General features: G+C 41.0%; 1 protein-coding gene across 2 annotated transcripts in view; it reads left to right on the forward strand.

Moving 5' to 3' along the window:
* LOC132828478 (lysine-specific demethylase 5B-like) overlaps positions 1–21,315 on the forward strand; it is a 215,027-nt gene that overhangs the window by 146,468 nt on the left and 47,244 nt on the right. For both annotated transcript variants that reach the window (XM_060845644.1, XM_060845645.1), the window contains exon 20: positions 17,986–18,124. In XM_060845644.1, coding sequence (XP_060701627.1) covers positions 17,986–18,124 — 139 coding nt within the window. The remainder of the gene's footprint in view (positions 1–17,985; positions 18,125–21,315) is intronic.

Genomic DNA, 21,315 nt, shown 5'->3' on the forward strand with positions numbered 1-21,315 from the left:
TTTTCTATCTACCTGATGATTGCCGTAAGAATTTTTTCTTCTTCTTAATCACTGTCTTTGTCTTTGATTATGCTTGGGGACTGTAGATTTGTTTTCTCTTCTACTTTTATCATATTTCCACATCAAAATCTGTGCCAATAACTCACCTACTTGCTACATCCCGTGCATTCACAAACAAGCAGTTACTGTAACGTAAACTGTATTTTTTCTGTAGTTCTAAACCACTTTATAAATTACTATTTCTTCTTAATCTTCTGCTACCTAATGTGGATGTCTTCGCTTCTCTCATACTGCCTAATATTCTATCGTTGTGCAGCATATTTCACCTTTACTGCTGTTGCTGGTGAATTATAGCTGTGTCAATTTAGTTGAAACTTTCTCAAATCACTCATTGAGACCCATCCTTCAGAGATACAAGAATTAAGTGTGCCTTTTCAGCATGAATCCGGAAGAAGGGCTTTGGGCTCCTTGAGTATTGAGGCCAGGTCTGAGGCAGTAAGAACCTATTCAAAAGGTAAGACACTCTTTTCCTCCCACCCCTGAAGACCTGATTATAGGGACCTGATGCTTGCCTTTTTTCTTTGCTGTACACATTTGGTACCAATGGAATGTTTGGCTCATGTTTCCACTACAGAGTTTCCTGTGCTCGGTTTGCCTTTATTCCTTGTAGAGTTGAGGCAACATGCTGCAATCTGATTACAGATATACCAATTTGTCCGAGGAGAAAGTGAGGTCTGCAGATGCTGGAGTATCAGAGCTGAAAATGTGTTGCTGGAAAAGCGCAGCAGGTCAGGCAGCATCCAAGGAACAGGAAATTCGATGTTTCGGGCATAAGCCCTTCATCAGGAAGGGCTTATGCCCGAAACGTCGAATTTCCTGTTCCTTGGATGCTGCCTGACCTGCTGCGCTTTTCCAGCAACACATTTTCATACCTATTTGTCCACCTGAATCTGGAATCTACTACTGCAACTATATTTCTTCACTTTGATGTAACCACCTAAGCTATCAACTTGGCCATTGCCTGTGTGCTTGACTACAACTTTTCATGGTACAACACTTCCAGCAGCCTCCACTAGTTGACTCTGACTCTGTTGAAGCATTGCATATGTCCTGAAGACTGTCATACTTATTGCCTCTTTGAATTATTTTTGATGGCCACCCATCTATTATCCTGAGCTCTTCTAGGTAGTGAGCAGACCACTCTGCGAGCATACAAGCCAAGAAACAGTCATTCTACCTAAGCTCTGCAGTGAGGCTATTTTGCCTCTAAGTCCTGGAAATCACAGGCTTGAGCAGAAGCACTTGGTGAAATGTTAAATGTAGTCACTGAGATGCGTAACATATCCAGAAGTTTCCAAATGATGCAGGAATTGCAAGCAACAAGTCACAGATACCATCTATGACACAAGGATTTTCTCTTAACATCTAGCTCGTGCCCTATTTGAATTATTAATGTAATATAATTAGACCTGCTGAGTTTAACCTCCATTAATTCGCTTGCTACTATATAAACACAATGTAAAATCTTAATTTTCTAACTCCTACCTTGAAAAGAATGTCCCAAGTTTTGACAGAAAAGAGGAAAATACTCTCCAACCAAACACTTAGTTTCCTGTTATGTCTCTGATTTTCTTTATAGGTCTTCTTACTGGTCTTGCAGGGTTCTTTTAATCAAAGTGTTACCAGGAATCCCAGGATTTTGACTTGGCACTGAATCAGTAACAATGGCATATGCTCATTGTCAGGATGGGAATTCCACGATATTAATGTTATTCTTAGTGGTAAAGGTCACTGGGGTAGGTGTTACTGTGAAAGCAAGCTTAGTTGTTGCAATGTATCCTGTACAGAGTATACATTACAGCTAGTGTGCCATTTATAGAAAGTGTAAAGTCCAAATCTCTTTTTTTTTCTGTATTTTTTGATTGTGGAATGGAAAAAGAACTTTTTAAAAAGCAAGGATTGCTGAAGGATGACAGCAGTTTTTAAATGCAAGTAACCTGAACTCATTGTAAGCAGTCTCTACGCAGCTCCTGGTTCAAGCAGTAGTTGAAGTGTAGTTTACAGATGATCTGGAGCAGAAGGATGTGTGCAAATAGATATTCAGCCAGGAACAAGCAGCTAATTGGTCTTTGGATTAGTGACCAGTTATCAATGACTAAGGCCTTTTGGCTGCCAACAACTGTGATTGATTCTTGGGTCTTGAACAAGATGGGAGGAAGTCTTCAGACCTCCCCTAGCTCAGGAGCTCTGTTTTCTGCAGTAATAACTACTTCACGCCTGAAGACCAATTAATTTTTCATTCAGTTGCTGTAAAATAACTTTTCATTATTAAAAATGTTAATATTTTAAATGTAAACCAACTACCCTCTATCCTCTACAAACCAGTAGAAGCAAAACTGAGATACAGCTTTCTGATTTGCAAAAAGACCATCTCAGCAGATCCATTTGAGCAGAGACTACTGAAATGCTTTCCTGTTGTTTTTTTCTTTCACCCATAACATCCATGTATTTTTCCCAATGTTTCTGTATAAGAGAAAATTTATAATAGGTTAGAGTTTTATTTAGTGGAGTTATATACTGATGGTTGATAATTGATTACCTGTAGCTGTAAATTATTTACTTATAATAAACAGCAATTTCTGTCAAGAATAGAAACCTAATCCATGTTTGCTGTCAATTTGGGTCTAATAATGGAATGTACTTTTAAATGTCTTTAGCATTTGTAACAACTGAGAATAGTGAGGCTTGACCTCCTTCCTTCTTCTCCAATAAGCTGTAACAAAACCTAAATGCAGAGGAAGCTTTTTAAATGTAGGTGCCATATTTGGTTTGATTTGATGTGTCATGGCACTAGATCAAAGATTGGCAAAGAAAACTGATTAACTCATTGTACTCCCTCAGCTGGTGAATCAGTGCTCCTTCATGTCAACATCATTTGGACGAAGCACTGATGGTGGCAAGGGTGCAGAATGTATTCTAGATGGGGACTTCAATGTCCATCACCAAGAGTAGCAGCTAGTCAAGTCCTGAAGGACATAGCTGCTGGACTGGGTCTTCGGTAGATCGTGAGGAAGCCAACGAGTGCAAAATGTACTGGACTTCATCGTCACCAACCTTTTGTGCTGCAGATGAAATTGCTAAATGTGATAGATTTCAATCAGATCTAACAACTCAACAATGGACATCCATGGCAATTATGAGCATTCTATTAACTATTGTATTCACAAATTGTATTATGGGAATTTGCAACCTCCTGGCATCACTGATTTTCCACTCTACCATTGCCTTCAAGCTAGGAGATAACTCTGGTCCACTGAAGAGTCTAGACAAATATGTCTGGAGCAGCAATCATTCATATTTTGTAAAGTTATCATCCTGGTGAAGCTATAACACAGGACCACTTGCAACTTCAGTGCCAAACTGCAGAAGTAGCAAATGATATACAGGACTAAGTAATTCTTAACCAGCAGATCGGCTATAAGGTCTGCAGTCCTGCTACATCTGGCCATGAACGCACTGGTCATTTGAACAACTCACTTGGAGGAAGAGGTATTCCTAAATGATGGAGAAGCCCAAGATATCGTTTTTAAAAAAAATATGGCAATACCAAGTTAAATTAATTATCTATTTCCTCTGGGGATCACCAGCTTCTGGGATAGCATTAATACTGGTGCATCACAGTGCCAGACACTCTGGTTTGATTCCATTGTTGGGTGTTCCAATCACCCATTGGCTGCATGAGTTTCTGTGGGATGCTCCATTTTCCTTCCACGTTCCAAAGATATGTAGGTTAGGTAGATTGGCCATGCTATATTTCCTTAGTGTCCAGAGATGTACAGGCTAGATGAAGTAACTAAGGTGAATGTAGGAATGTGAGGTATGTAGGTGGGATGCTTTTCAGGGGGTCAGTGCAGACTCGATGGGCCGCATAGCCCCTCTCTGCACTTTAGGGATTCTGTTTCTATGATCATGGCTGCCAGCCTTCAGCTATTTTCATTCACTGCACATGATATCAAGAAATAGTTGAAGACACTGGATACTACAAACGCAATAAGCCATGACGAAATACTAGTATTAAGATTGAAGATCTACGCGCTCATACTCATTGTGCTCCTAGTCAATCTGTTCCAATGTAACTACAATATTAGTAATCACCCGCTGATATGGAAAATTACCCAGGTAGCTCCTGTTAACAAAAAGCGGTACAAATCCTATTGTCCCGTTCTCGATCAGAACAACAGTGCTGTCAAGGAATGCTTGCTTACTAGTAACCCGCTCACTTTGCAGAATGCCAAGGCACCTCAGCTTCTGACCTCATTACAGTCTTGATTCAAATGTGGAAAAAGTGCTAACTCCAAAGATGAGAGACAGTCAAATGCTGCCTTGATAAGTGTGGCATCAAAGAATCCATGCAAAACTTGAGTCATGGAAACCAAAACATTCTCTGGTTCAGGATATACATTGCACATAAGCAAATGGTTGTGGCTGTCTGACAGCAACTATTTCAGCTCCAGGTCATGTTTGGAGCAGATCCTCCGTGTATCTGCTCCATTTCTAAACAGCTTCATCAATGACATTGTTTCCATTATAATTCAGAACTAATGTTTGCTGATGGTTGCACAATGTTTGGCACCATTTGTACTTCCTCAAATACTGAAGTAGTCCATGTCCTAATCCAGACATAGGCCAAGTGGCAAATAACATTCATGCCACACAAGTGCCAGGCACTGACCATCTCCAACAAGAGAGAAACTAAGTCATTGCCCCATGATGTTCAGTTGTATTACCATTATTGAATCCCCCATTACCATTGACCAGAAACTGAGCTGGACAAACTCTTGTAGCCGGTGTCAAGAGAGTGGTGCTGGAAAAGCACAGCAGGCAGGCAGCATCCGAGGAGCAGGAGAATCGACATTTTGATGTAAGCCCTTCATCAAACTCTTGTAGCCAGTGATTATATGCCAAGTCAGAGGTTAGGAATCCTGCAGCAAGTAATTCATTTCCTGAATTGTTAAAGTCTATCCAGCATCTTAAAGGCATGAGTCAGTGTAATGGAATAAGATTAAAACACATGAGCAAATGTAGACCATTTAGCCTGTCAATCATGGCTGATTTTATTACTCTCAATTCCACTTTTGTATTTTATACTGATTAAAGATTTTAAAAAGACCAATGGAGACATGAATTATATACTGCTAAAAATTACTTTTGACTTTGGTTGTTTAAAATGGCTGCTATTGTTCACAAGATTTACCAGCTTCCTTGGGCTTTTTAGCCATTTCTAACAGTGGAATTTTAGAATGATATGGTCAGTTACAGCACCCATATACAATTGTTTACTTGTATGCATGCTTAAAAAAAAGTGTAGAACCATTCTCCTACCCTATTATTCTACATGTACCCCTGACTAATGCACCTAACCTATACCTCCCTGAACACTATGGGCAATTTAGTGTGTTCAATTCATTTAACCTGCGCATCTTTGGACTGTGGGCGGAAATTGGAGCATCCAGAGGAAAGCCACACAGTCACTGGGAGAATGTGCAAACTCCACACAGCCATCAGAGGTTTGAATCAAACCTGGGTGCCTGGCATTGAGAGGCTGTAGTGCTAACCACTGAGCCACCATGCCACCCTATTACTTAAATACAATTATTTAAAACAATTGCATTTTGGAATTTAATTGCCAGGGCTATTTGGGTAAAAGGTAGTTTTCATAATTCAACTGGACCATAAAACTGCCGACTCATTTGCGTTGTGACCCTCTGGTTAAACCAGAGTCCTTTTAAGGTTACCTCAATGTGAGAATTGAACCCCCTAAAATGTTGGTTCACTCTGCATTGCAAACCAGCCATCGAGCCAACATATCTGCTTTGTCAAGCCTCAAGGTGTTGTCTATTTCAACTGATCAAACAGGCTATCTTTTGCCCTTCTAAACTCTACTGTACTTGCTCTTTGGTTGGCCCCAATTTCGAGCAGTTCTAAGAAACTATGCTGAAAACATATGGACTCTGCATGAGTGCTATCTTTTCCCATTTGTTTTTGAAAGTTGCTATGGCTTTCTGACAAGCCCTCATTACTTTATTCCTTTTATTTCCCACCCTAGCAGTTGGTTACTGTTATGGCGCCTATACATAACTTCCATAAGTGACCTGTTTCTACCTTTGTTTCTCATTTCTGCCACAACTATTTCCGCATTTTGGTTTTCTGAACAAAGATTGTGCTAATAATGTCATTATCTAATGTGTCCTCCACTTCACCATTTCCTGGTTTCACGTGCTTCCTAAGTGTCCTGTATCACTCTATGTAAATGTGCAGACACATTTCCACGGTGACTACCAGATTATTATTGCTCTGTATTTGTCTGTATTTTTTCAAATGTCTAGTTTTCGCCCTTTTATTCTTCTTGTAACCTCTAGCCTTATTTGTTGACTTATTCTTAGCTTTGAAAGCTCTCTATCTCTTCCTGTCATAGTATCACTTCCTGATTATTGATTGTGTTCTCTTGGCCTTGATTCCTCTTTGATTTACTATTTATCTTCCCAAATTTGATCCATTGCCACTACCATTCAGTGTGAAGTCCTCTCCATTCCCTTAGTTATGCAGCTTACAACAACACTGGCCCTAGCCTGGTTTAAGTAAAGATTGTCTCAACAATACAGAAGCCGTTTTCCTCTACTGCTGTCAGAGCCCCATCAACAGGAATTATGCACTTTGCACTTCGTCCTGCCTGTGTTGTTAGTATCTACATGGACCGTGATGACTGAATCCTTCCCCTTCCTCTCTAGCCTGGAATAGATGTCCTGAACACTTATACCAAACAGGCAACACAGTTGCCTGGAATTATGCACTTCACTGCAGAGAACAGTGGTGGTCCTTCTGACTATACTATTCCAGCTTGCCACTCGTTCATTTTGTCTACCTTCACTTGAATAGTTTCCTGTACCATCGTGCCATAGTCAATTACTTCTACACCTACAGTCCCCATTCTCATCCAAACCACCTAAAAGAACCTCCGACTTGTTAGATGATTGTGAATGTTGAGGGTTCTACCCACAATGTGCCCTTACCTTTCTCATTTGCAGTTATACACTCCTGTCCTTGAACACTGTCCAGATCAGAAGGTAGATCCTTATACTGTACCCTGGTACACAGTCAGATGACTTGCCCCGCAAGATGCCTTGGATCGAAACTGCTCAACTTCAAACATTTGCTGCTGATGTTTGCCTTGGGTCACAATTGTATCCAGGAAATTTCCAGCCTTAGCACACCACCTCTCCTGCCACCCTTAATTTCTTTCAATTTGTGACTTAATTTATTCAATGATATATTTATTTACTCTGTCACCAGTAGCTATTTTAAGATCTTAAAGATGTAGGAGCAGAAATAGGTCATTTGGCATATTGATTCTACTACACCAATTAATGAGATAATGGCTGATCTGATAACCCTCAACACCATTTTGACTTTTCCCTATGCTCCTTGATTCCCTTGCTGACACAAACCTCTCTGTCTTGGCCTTGGATATACATCACAACCCATTGTCTACAGTCTACATTCGTCGTCTAATGAATTCCACAGGTTCCTTACTCTCTGAGAGAACAAATTCCCCTCAATTCTTTCTTAAAATGATGACCTCTTACTCTAAGATTATGCCTGCTGGTCCTAGACTTTCCTACAAAAGGAATGTATTTATAATATATCAACTCTGCAGAAGAGGTCTTGAAACATTAATTCTGCTTTTCTCTTCATAGACGCTGCCAGACTGAATTAGCTTTATTAGCTTATTAACATACTCAAGTAAGTTTATAAGTCACCACGTACAGTGCCATCTTAGATACAAAGGTACCTAGGTATAATCCTAAGTTGCAGAATAGAGAAATGAAGGAAATAAAAGTTACGTTACAGCTTATACAGTATAACCATAAATCAGAAAAACAAGAAGCAAAGTTAAAAAGACAAGTATCATAGTCTCCCTCCAAAGACTGTCTGCAGTAGACCAGTGTAGGGGGCCTCCACGTGGTCACGCGCTGCACTGGGCCACTGCTGCTGCTTTGTGCCAGCCTCTGGTCGCCAGCATCTTTGCTCCAGACCTGTTGAGTTTCTCCAGAACACTTGTTTTTATTTTGGATCCCCAGCATTCAGTGTTTTGCATTTATTTGCTGTTTACATGTGCTCTTACAAAAAAATCCCATCTGACCCAGTTACAGGAGAATTGGTTTCAACAGACCAGCTTTTCTCCGATGCAGATTTGTGTGTTGCTGTCCTGTTGCCAGGTCAACAATGTCACTGTTGGACATCCTGAAGGAGAGAGGTGATAAGTCAGAAGTTGTGGTACCAATGGTGTAGGCAGAATGTGAGAGATTAGGTCTTTCATCAAGAATTCAGGGTGCTAGGCAGTGGATTTAAACCAGGGAATTAACAAAGGTTATGCATTGGCAAATACAGAAATGACTGGCTTGAGTTGATGCACGGTGGAGGGTTTTAGAATTTCTTCTGGGGAAGATGCAACCTATGCAAATGGGATTGTCTGTATTTGAACCAGAATGAACCAACATTCTTCTGGGTGGGTTTGCCAGTGCTGTTAGGAGACATTTAAACTAGTTTGGCAGGGGAGGATGCACAACCTAGGTTCAATAGGGACACTGCATACTATCTTAAAGGAACCCATACAGAGGGAGTTCAGCTATCTTGAGTTCAAGGACGAAAGGGATGCTGGATGGCTTCTACTTTAATGCTAGGAGTATTATAAGTAAGACAGATGAGTTAAGGATGTGGATTGACAAGTGGAGTTGTGATACTAGGCAGGAGCAGGAATGGCAACTTAACATTCTGGGGTATAAGATAGTCAGGTGAGTGGAGAGGGTTTAAAGGAGGAGGTGTTGCATTATTAATTAGTCAGTTGCTGATGTTTTGGAAGGTCTTCAAATGAGGCTTTGTGGCAAGAGCTAAGGAATAAAAGAAGGGGTAGCCACATTGCTGGAAGTATATTATTAATCCCCATATAGTGAGCAGGCAATAGAGATGGTGATATGTGTACCAGCCTCTGAAGTAAGCAAAAATAATATGTTAATTAGAAATGGGGTTTCATCTCTTCCCCCACCCCTCGATATTAATTGGATAGTCATCATGTTAAAGGTGTAGAGATAGGCAGATTTTCTTAATGTATTCAGAAGACTTTTTTGCATTGACACATAGATAATAGGTTTGTGGATGACACAAAAATTGACTGAGAATTTAATAGTGAGGAAGATGTTCTTGGATTGCAGGGAGGTATGGATGGATCCATCAGGTGGATACATCAATTGCAGTCGGAGTTTAATTCTGATAAAGGAGAGTTGATGAACAATGGAAGATTTAGCAAAACTAGTACTCACTGAATGGCAGGACACTAGGAAACTCAGAGGGATCTTGAGGTGCTTGTTCACAAATTCCTGAAGGAGGCAGGATGGGATAATAGGATGGTTTTGGCATATGGAACACTTGCCTTTATCAGGTAAGGCATGAATTTTTTTTTAGAGCCCCTACAGTGTTGAAACAAGCTCTTCCGCCCAACAAGTCCACACTGAGCTTCCGAAGAGTAATGCACCCAGACCCATTTCTCCCTCCCCTATAATACACCTAACACTCTCATCCCTGAACGCTGTGCGCATTTTAGCACAGCCAGTTCACCTAACCTGCACATGTTTGGATTGTGGGAGAACCTAGACAAACCCCACACAGACATTGAAAGAATATGCCAACTCCATGCAGATAGCTGCTTAAGGCTGGAATAGAACCAGGGTCCCTGGCGCTGTGAGGCCGCAATGTTAATCATTGAGCCACCGGGCTGCTCCACAATTATGAGGTTATTTTGGAACTGCACAAAACTTTAGTTAGACCACAGCTGGAATACTGTGTGCACTCCTGGTTGCTCACTATAGGAAGAATGTGACTGTGATTGTACTGGAGGAGGTACAGAGGAGGTTCACAGGGATGGTGCTCGGAATAGAATATTTTAGCTATGAAGAGAGTTGGATAAGCTTGGGTTACTTTCTTTTGAGCAGAGAAGTCTGAGGGGGAGATCTGATTCAGATGTATACGTTTCAGGGCTTGAACAGTTGGATATAAACAGCTGTTCCACTTAGTTGAAAGGTTGGCCATTTTAAAAAGGGCAAGAGGTTTAGATTGAGGAAGCAAATGTCACCTCTGGGCTGGTGAGATCTGGAATATATTGTCTGGAGGTTAGTAGAGGCAGGAAGTCTCAAACCTTTAAGTAGTACCTGGATGCACACTTGAAATGTCGTCCTATTTGAAGCTATGAGCCAGGTTCTGTGGGATTAGTTTAAATAGTTAATTTTGTTTTTGGTACAGACTTGATGGGCTGAAGGATCATTTTTGTACTGTGTGATTCTTTAACTGCTTTATTAGTTTATTACACTCAGCTGCTGCTCTTGTTTGTTATCTTATTAAAACCCTGCTTAAAGATCTGATGTAGGTTTGCCCGCTGAGCTGGAAAGTTCATTTTCAGGTATTTTGTCACCATACTAGGTAACATCATCAGTGAGCCTTCAGATGAAGCACTACTGATGTTTTCTGCTTTCTATTTAAATGTTTGGGTTTCTTTGGTTTGGTGATGTCATTTCCTGTTCTTTTTCTCAGGGGGTGGTAAATGCGATCCAAGTCAATGTGTTTCTTGATAGAGTTCTAGTTGGAATAGCATACTTCTAGGAATTCTCGTGCATGTCTATTTGGCTTTTCCTAGAATGGATGTGTTGGCCCAGTCGAAGTGATGTCCTTCCTTACCTGTATGCAAGGACATTAGTGAGAGAGGGTCATGTCTTTATATGGCTAATTGATGTTCATGTATCCTGGTGGCTAGTTTTCTGCCTGTTTGTCCAATATAGTGATGGTACAGTTTTTGCATGGCATATTGTGAATTACATTTAGTTTTACTTGTCTATATAGAGTCTTTCAAGTTCATTAGCTGCTGTTTTAGTGTGTTGGTGGGTTTGTGGGCTACCATGATGCCAATGGGTCTGAGTAGTCTGGCAGTCATTTCTGAGATGCCTTTGATGTAGGGGAGAGTGGCGAGGGTTTCTGGGTGCATTTTGTCTGCTGGTTTGGGTTTGTTGCTTCTCAAACTTGCCTGTTTAAGGATTTTGCAGGGAGCGCAGGCACATCATCTTTAATGTACAAATAAGGAGGAGCAGTTGGCCCTTTGAATCAATTTCTTCTCAGAGGACCGCCCTTTCGTCCCTGATATAGCTTAATGAACCTCTGCTGCACTCCCTCTATTGCAAGTTTCTCCTTTCTGTAGGGAATCCGAAACTCACCAAGGCCCAGTGTAATAGCAGGTAAGAATCTGAACTCAAATCTTCATATGATGAAGGCCAGCGATGTATTTGCCTTCTAATTGCTTGCTGTACCTTTTCTTCCCTCACTAAAATGTATAAGTTTATATTTAACCGCAATGCAATGTATCTGCCATGTGTTCACCCACACACTCAACTTGTCAAAATACTTTGAGCCTACTTGCAACCTGCTCACAATTGTTAATCCTGCCCATTTTTGTATCCAATGTTAAACTTGGAAATGTCATGCTTGGTTCCCTCATCCAACTCATTAAAATATATCATGAAAATCTGAGACATAAGCACTGATGCTTACGATTCCCAGTAATCATTGCCTGCACCAGAAAAAGACCCATTTGTTCCACAGTTTAATGGACTGTCAATCAGTTCTCAATCCATGCCAACATATTCCACCAATTTCCATGTGCTTTAATTTTGTCCACTAACAACTAAAGCGCTACTTTATCAAAAGCCCTCGGAAATTCAAAATACATCATATACATTGGTTCTCCCTTACCTATTAGTTACATCCTCAAAAAATCTCCAGTAAATTTGATAAGTATGATTTGTCTTTCATAAGTCCATGTTGGTTTCCTCCAATTCTGTTAATGCATTCCAAGTGTTCTGAAACTGCATCTTTTATAATCGACTCTAGCATCTTCCCCCACGAATGATGTTAGGCTAACTGGTCTGTAATTCTGTTATTTTTTTTCTCCCTCCCTTGTTAAGTAGATGGGTTACACTTACCAAATCCACTCTGCTCCAGAGTCTATAGAATTTTTAGAAGATAATTACTGATGCATCCAGTATTTCCAATTACACTCCCTTTAGTCGAAGATGTAGATTAGCTACCTGGGATTTGTCACACTTTAACTTCCCTAGCACTGCTAATACTGATTTCCTTTGATTTCTCCCTGTCATGAGACTTTTGTTCCCTAAAATTTCTAGGAGTTTGTTTGTGACCTTGTTTGTAAAAGCGAATTGAATAGCTTTGATTGTCACACATACTCAATGAATACAATATAGTGAAAGGTTTATATGTTGCCAATTACAGCGCTTAGATATGACAGTACTTTGGTATAGCTTCTTTTGTTACAGATTTTAGAAAATGCAGCAAAATATCAAGCATTAAGAAAAGAGTATAGTACAGCAGACCGCACTGGCACTTAGCTTCCATTCTGCACTGGGCCCTTGCTCCATATCATGCTGGTGACATGCCACACTGAGGATGCCACGTTAGACAGGGAGGTGGCCACGCCATGCTGGGAGGCCCCCACAGGAGGAGGCTAGAAGATTGCCAGGCAGCACAGGAAGCCCTGATAGGTGACGGCTCCTGTGCCAGATTGGGAGGTCATCACACCATGGCAGGCGACCCAATGAGAAGAGGCCACTGCATCAAGCTGGGGGTTGCCTTGCCAATGCTGGGAGGAGTTGTCAATGGCTGAGGATCATTGCTCCTTGCTGGAGGTTGCCAATGGAGGCTGGGAGCTGAAGGGGGCTAAAATGGAGAAGAAGGAAAAAAACCATCACTGGGAGGAAGAGAAAAAAAAGTGGATGAGCTCTGGCTGTACTGTCCTACTCTGCTACCTTGTTGACAGATATACCGAAGTATTTCAGTTCTTCTGCAATTTCTTTGTCCTCTGTTATAATTTCCATACCTACTGAGTGGCATTTTGTCTTTACCTCTCCACATATTTCTAAAAGCTTTCCTTGATCTTCCTTTGAAGCACCTTTTCCATACTTGCATGTTTACATCTGTAGAGTAGTAGAGGATTTCAATTTGGTTACCACTATCTGGAATTACCTTGGTGTGAAAGGATTAGACAGGTTTGAATTTTTAGAGTGCATGCAGGAGAGCTTTTTATACCAGTAGATATGTTGTCTTAGAGATGATCTGGAGTTTCTGATGTTGGAATAGGATGGACCAGGCTTAAAAATCACTCAACACCAGGTTATTGTCCAGCAGGTTTATTTGGAAGTACAAGTTTTCAGAGTCAATGGGGTGAATTTGTATCTTGGAAATTCCTATCTTGGAAATAGAGCCAGTCTGACTCAAGGTTGGCTCTAACCTCACACCTTTTTAATGCATTGTCTAAGCTGAGATGTCACTTTTTTAATATAAGACCTTAAAGATAACTCTGGAATGTGACATGAAAGAAGTTCTGGGAGTTACATGTGAATGAATCAAAACCTACAACCCATTCTATGTGATTAAAGACTTAGCAGCAATCTAGGTTAGTTCAATATATCGCATCAGTTGAATGGCACTTTGAATTGGAGGGGAAGGTCAATTTCAATATTATTAGATGGGATTTGGCTGCATATACTGGGAGCAGCAATTTTCAGGAAGTTTAAATTTGGTATGTGGGAATCTTTTAAAAAGTATAGTGAGAATTCAGGGTCAGTATGCTCTAAAGGTGAAGGGCAAAAGCAGCAAATTCAGGAAATTCTGGATGTCCAGGGATAGCAAGAAAGAAAAAGAAGGAAACATTTCTACAGAACATTAGAAGCAGGAGAGGTCCTTCAGGATTGCAGGGGTTGCTTAAAGAAATTAGGACGACTGAGGCGCAGAAAGGATTAAGGAAAATCCCAAAGTATTTTGAGTATACTAAGAACAAAAGGATTAGCAGGGAAAGAGTGGACGATATTAAAAGACCAAAGGAGCAATGGACGTGATGAGGTCTTAAATGAATATTTCTCATTTGTGTTCACAAAGGAACAAGATATTGTAGCCAAGGGTTTCATTTGGAATGGTGTGGTCTTAGAACATGTTAAGATGAATAAGGAGAAGGTATTAGTGGGCAAATGGGTAAGTAAATCCCCAGGGCCTGATCAGGTACATCTCAAGCTACTATGGGAGGCAAGGGAGAAGATTGCTGGCATCCTGATGGAGATATTTAATACTTTGCTAACCAGATGTGAAGTTCTGGATGACTGGAGGATAGCTAATGTCGCTCCTTTATTGAAGAAGCTCAGGGGGATGGGCCAGGTAATTACAGGCCAGTTAGTCTGTCATCAGTGGTTGAGAAATTATTGGCAAAAAACTTTGAAGGAGAGGATTAATGATTGTTTGGAAAGGCAGTAATTGATCAGAGTCCGCAGATTTGTTGGAGAGAGATCCTGACTGACTAACTTGAGTTTTTTGAAGAGGTGACAATATATTGATAAGGGTAGTTCAGTACAGTTAGTGTGATTTACATGGACTTCAGTAAGGCCTTTGATAAGGTCCCACATTAAAACTTGTCCAAAATGTAAGAGCTCATAGGATCCAAGACAACTTGGCAAGCTGGATCCAATAGGAGACAAAGGGTGGAAGACTGTTTTTGTGATTGGAAGCCTGTGAACAGTGGTAGACTAAAGGAATTGCTGTTGGGACCCATGTAGTTAGTTATGTACATAAATGAGTTGGATGTGAATGTTGACGTTAGACAGAGTAAGTCTGCAGATGACATGGAAATGGGTGGTGATGCTGATAGGAGGTTGGTCTCTGGCTAAATTTTGATATTTTGCTTTATTCATCTGTTGTCACGTTTTTTGTTACACAATACAGAGAAAAGTGATGTGTAGTGTTGCCACTGTTTGGCAAAGAATAAAGAAATAAAAGAAAAGTGTTCAACTTTACAGTCCTCATTAAGTGCTCCACTGTGTGCCTAGCGGCCAGGCATGAGTCTCTTCACCACACCGCTGGAATGAATTCACTACTCTTCGTTGCCATCCTGTCTACACTCCTCTCTCCACAATGAATCCTCACGTGGCAGTCCAATGTTGATGCCACCAGGTACTGCGACAGCCCATAAAAGGGAAGAAAAGAATAGAAACGAAAAGAAAAATAACCGAACAAATGAGCGCTTGGCTCAGAAGCCCTACTTCACTGCCCTCTTACTGGAAACTGACATTGCATCTGCCATTCACCAGCTGATCAATTTAATCTGGATAAGTGTGAGGTGATGCATTTTGATGTCTAATAAAGGAAAGATTCGCACAATGAGTGGTACATCTCTAGGGAGTACTGTGGAAGAAAGGGACCTTGCTACATACATCCATAAATTCCTGAAGGTGTCAGCACAGGTGGTGAAGAAAGTATATGGGATGCTTGCAATCATTGGCCGGGGCGTTTAATATATGAGCAGGGAAGACTTGTTGCAAATTCATAGAGCATTTGTCAGACCACAGAGGGAATATTGTATGCCTAATGGTTGCCACGCCATTCGGAAGGACGTGATTGCAATGGAGAGGGTGCAGAGGAGATTTGGCAGAATGTTGCCTGGAAGGAAAGTCTCAGTTATGATGTGAGATTGGATGTTTATGTTTTTCCGTGAGCTGAGGTGGCTAAGAGGGTATTGAATGAGGTAGACAAAACTGAGAGGCAGAGACCATGTAGATCATAAGCATCTTTTCCCCATGGCATACATGTCTTAAGAGGGCATAAGTTTAAGTGAGGAGTAAGTGGTTCAAAGGGGATCTGAGGAAAACTGTTTTCGCCCAGAGGGTGATAGAGATATGCAACATGCTGCCTAAGAGGGTGGTGGCAGTCAGTAATATTGCAACATTTAAGAAACATCTCGGTAACTACTTAAAATGCCAGTGTAGAGTAGTTTATGGATTAAGTGCAGGTAAATGGGATTATTATAGTTTGGTGTTCATTGATCGGCGTAAACTTGGTAGGCTTAAGAGCCTTTTTTTACGCTCTGACTCTATAGCGATGTAGTCTTTTGTCATTGATAATATGAATGACTCTGTGTTTAACATTTTGGAGTTGAGATGGGTAGTTATTTTCAGAGGTGATTTTTGAAGGGTGTTAAGTTGTGTTGCCAGTGTCAGGAGCATTTCAATGACTAAGAAGTGGTTGATTGGCTCAGTATAGTGTAAATGCTATTGTTATGAAGTATGCATTGGGTGGTAGAAGGGATATGATAGATAATGGAGGGGGCATGTGATGGATAAGGATTGCAACTGAGCCAATATCCCTGTAGAATGGAGATGGCCGCCTTACCGTGACTGGTTGCAACAAGCTGCCCCTGGAAGTGCTGGTCTCAATTTTACTGTATTTCCAGTCTTCCTGACCCAAAAATATAACAGATGGACTTTTCCAGGATGGGAATGAGATTGTGAATTTGGAAAATTTCCAATTCTGATGCTTGCCTTGTTGACAAAAAAAACCTAGCACGTTTAAGCATAGCGTAATGTGTTTTCAGAAGAAATTTGAATGAGTTTGGTTCTTAAAAGACAAAATTGAAAGATGATATTTCTACACTTTTGCCAATCAATTCAGCTGGAATATTTTGTTGGTAATTACAATTATCCTTTTTTGGGTTTTGGCTGAGATCAATAGGCACTGGCAGAGTTGGGTGTATTTAAATTTTGCACCTCAGAAACCCATTTCCTGTTTTAAAGTTTTGCTTGTTAGAAAAAATACAGAGAAAACCACTTATCAATTTGCAAGTAAAAGCATTCAGCCATGAATGCACCACTAATAATTTGGACCAACTGAAGATGTTAAAAGTTTGAATGAGAGAGGATGGCTTAGGTGCCTCCTTTTGAGTGACTTCTGGAAAAACATAGTCTCGTGAAGGCAAACTAACTATACTGCATTGAGAGAGATGAATGTCCACACGCAGCAAAGCAAGACAATTTTTAAAAACTTCGTCAGCTTGAATGGAGACTGTGTGAAGATTTGAGTTGTTCTTTTCAGTCCCTTGTTGTGGACATACTGTTCCTATATTTTTCTCTTGTTGAATGTTTACAAAGTTCCGCAGAGGCAAGCTATCACTCAACTGCAGACTTCAGCAAAGTGTCAGAAAGTTTTAAATTTAGTAAAACATTGTCTTTCAGATCAGAATAAATGTGTTTCAGAGTAAATGTTAATTTTGTTAATTTTCCATTACATTTTCCCCCTTTTTGTCATTTTATGGCAACCAGGACAACAAAAAATAGAGCCAGACTTTTAAAAATCTACAGAGCCAGATAGCTAAAATCAGTGATCTTAACAGCTGTCTGTGTTGTAGGGAGCATTTTAAATGGCCGCAGCCAACTCTTCGCTTTCCAGTTTTTCCTCCTGAAGTCTTTCACCACTATACAGTCTGCAGGTTCTAGATCGTGCAGCTTCCTTTCTGCTGGTTGGGCTAGTGCTGCTTTCACTTGATTCTGTATTTCAGACAAAAGTGTAGAGTGTTTCATACAGGAACACAACATCTCATCCTCAGTGACCTGTTATCTGTCTTACCTTGGGTCTTGGGTCAATTCCTGTATTGGGCGGCCTACCCAACAAAATCTCAAACTGGCTAAGATTAGCTCTTCCTTTCCTTCTAGATCTCATATACGTCAGCACAATTGAATGTGCTTTTTCCATGGCACCCCTAGTTCCTCACAACATTTTGTCAATTTATTTTTTAGGGTAGCATTTTCTCTTTCCACTGCCTCACCACTCGCTTGGTGGTGGGCACAGTGTGGGAAAGTATTTTGTTCGGTTAATCGAATGCCGAACAATCTATGCCAGATAACATAGCTACGCATCGGGACCTTTTGTGATCTTGTTCAGAACCCCGATTATCCTGCATTTGATTAGCCGAATGCCGGATAATCAGGGTTCCTAAACACTGAGAACAGTCTGAATTAATTCGATCCTTTTAACAAATGTCTTTTATTTCTGCAGACCTCCACACTCTTTGACAACCCTATCGGCTGCCTTGGAAGAAGGGGAAGCTATACCTGCATATTTGCCACATGTCTTTGCTCTGAAGGAAGCTATGGAGAAGGCTCAAATCTGGCTTCAAGAAGTGGACGTTTTTCAGGTTACCTTAGAATTAAAATAGGGTTTGCTATATCATACTTGTACATGTAGACCTTTGTTTTGGATAATTTTTGCGCCTGATCTAAAACTAGTAATTGAGTTTAAATGAAGAAATGATAGGTAACAAGTGCTGCATCAGTTGAACATGAGAAAAGAGGTTTTTGTATTATAATAATGTAACATACGTAACTGTTCATGTGTAGAAATGTTCTCTTTCCATTTCAAAAAATCATAGAATCCCAGTGTGGAAGTAGGCCATTCGCCACATTGAGTCCACACGGACCCTCCAAAGAGTACTCCCCACCTCCATTACCCTATGCCTAGAACCCTGCATTTCCCTGGCTCATCCACCTAGTCAGCACATTTCTGGACACTATAGGCAATTTAGCATGGCCAATCAACCCAACCTGCACATCCTTGGACTGGGAAAAAACCAGAGGACCTGGATGAAACCCACGCAGACACTGGGAGAATGTGCAAACTCTGCATTGACAATTGCCTAGGCGTGGAATTGAACCTGCTAACCATTATGCTGCCCAACACAGCAGTATTGTCTTCATCTGACTCCAGCATTATGTTATTAAATTCTTATTATCCATTGCATTCATAATCTACATTCAGATCTAATGTCAACATAGAATAGTACAGCACAGAACAGGCCCTTCAGTCCATGATGTTGTGCTGACCGTTGATCCTCTTGGAAGGGATACCTAAAGTACAAACTCTCAAATTTCTGTGACCATATGCATGTCCAGCAGTCTCTTAAATATCTCGAATGCCCTCGCTTCCACAACTGTTGCTGACAACGCATTCCATGCTCTCTCAACTCTCTTTGTAAAGAACCCGCCTCTGACATCCCACATCCCCTCTATACTTTCTGGCAAACAGCTTAAAACTATGACCCCTAGTGTTAACAATTTCTGCCCTGGGAAAAAGTTTCTGGTTATCAATTCTATCTATGCCTCTCATTATCTTGTAACCTCAATTAGGTCCCCTCTCTTTCTTCTTCTTTCCAATGAAAAAAGTCCGAGCTCAGTCAACCTCTCTTCATAAGATAAGCCCTCCATTCCAGGCAGCATCCTGGTAAACCTCCTCTGAACCCTGCTCTGAATCCTCGTCTTTCCTTTAATAGGGTGACCAGAACTGGACACAGCATTCCAAGTGCGATCTCACCAAAGTTTTATAGAGCTGCAACAAGATCTCACGGCTCTTAAACTCAATCCCCCTGTTAATGAAAGCCAAAACACCATATGCTTTCTTAACAACCCTGTCCACATGGGTGGCAATTTTAAGGGATCCATGTACCTGCACACCAAGATCCTGCTGTTCCTCCACACTGCAACATGTTCAGCCCTCTAGTATCATTTGAATCCTATATTAAAAACTAAATCTGCATTTTAGTGCCTTCACAAAGTTACGTTTTGAAAATTTATTTCCCATCTGTCTGCTTATTCTGATATGCAAGTTAATGCAGTCCATACCAAACTCAAGACAGTTGTTAAAGCAGAATAGGTGTTGGAAATCCGAAGTAAAAGCCGAACATGCTAGAAATTCTTTGCTGTCTGGCAATATTTGTGGAGGGTAGAAGAGTTAATGTTTTAGTTCTGTAACCTTTAATGAGATATTTCAGTTGTGAACTTTGTTTCTGTCTCCACAGATACTGCCAGACCTGTTGAGCATTTTCTGTCTTTTTTTTCCTGTTTGCATGGTTATTCACCATTTCGTTTGTAGTTTAGAACTCACGTCCTTAAATTACATCAATGATATCAGCAAAAAAAGCAACATGTATGCATAAGATTCTTCTATCCTTTCGTTTTAACACTGTAAAGCCGAATTCATTAATCGGGAAAGATTCCATGTCATCTGTCGTCATCACTACCATATCTTAGAGGTCTGTGCCAAGTTGTCTGGAAGTTGTCGATAAGCAACAGCCTGAGAATTAAGGTTATTTTCAAGGGCCGGCGAGGTTCATTCCTACGTGAATGGCTGCTGGGTGATGGTAGCTGTCCTAAACAACAAAGAAAATTTACAGCCCAGGAACAGGCCCTTCAGCCCTCCAAGCCTGAGCTGATCCAAATGTACTGTCTAAACCTGTCGGTTAATTCCTAAGCATTTGGATCCCTCTGTTTCCCACCTAATCATGCATCTGTCCAGACGCATCTTAAATGAATCTACCGTGCCTGCCTCTACCACCTCTGCTGGCAACGCGTTCCAAACGCCCACCAACTTCTGTGTGAAGTACTTTTTTAATGTATCCCCCTTAAACTTTCCACCTCTCACCTTGGAAGCGTGACCTCTTGTTATTGAATCCTTCACCCCGGGGAAAAAGCTTGTCTATCCACCCTGTCTGTACCCTTCATGATTTTGTAAACCTCAATCAAGTCCCCCCCCCCCCCCCCCCCCCCAATCTCCTTTTTTCTAGTGAAAATAGACCTACCTACTCAACCTCTCTTTATAGCTAGCACCTTCCATACCAGGCAACATCCTCGAAAACCTCCTCTGCACCTTCTCCAAAGCGTCCACATCCTTTTGGTAATGTGGCGCCCAGAACTGTACACAGTATTCTAAATGCGGCCGAACCAGTGTCTTGTACAATTTTAACGTGACATGCCAGCTCTTATACTCGATACCCCGTCCAATGAAGGCAAGCATATTATATGCCTTCTTGACCACTCTATCTACCTGTGCAGCAACCTTCAGGGTACAATGGACCTGGACTCCCAGACCTCTCTGCCCATCAGCTTTTCCCCAGGCTCTTCCATGCATTGTATAATTTGCTCTAGAATTAGACTTGCCTAAATGCATCACCTCACATTTGTCCGGATTGAAATCCATCTGCCACTTTTCCGCCCAACTCTCCAGTCTATCTATATCCACTTGTATTCTCTGACAGTCCCTTATGCTTTCTGCTACTCCATCAATCTTTGTGTCATCTGCAAACTTGCTGATCATACTAACAGTGCCCTCTTCTAGATCATTTATGTATATTACAAATAACAGTGGCCCCAGTACTGTCGCCTGTGGAACACCTTTCTCCATTTCAAGAAACTCCCTTCAACTACTACTCTCTGTCTCCTGTTGCTCAACCAGTTCATTATCCACCTAGCTAGAACACCCTGCACACCATGTGACTTCACTTTCTCCATTAGTCTACAATGGGGAACCTTATCAAACACCTTACTAAAGTCCATG

This window comes from Hemiscyllium ocellatum, chromosome 26 (genome assembly GCF_020745735.1).
Source record: "Hemiscyllium ocellatum isolate sHemOce1 chromosome 26, sHemOce1.pat.X.cur, whole genome shotgun sequence".
NCBI classification, from domain to species: domain Eukaryota; kingdom Metazoa; phylum Chordata; class Chondrichthyes; order Orectolobiformes; family Hemiscylliidae; genus Hemiscyllium; species Hemiscyllium ocellatum.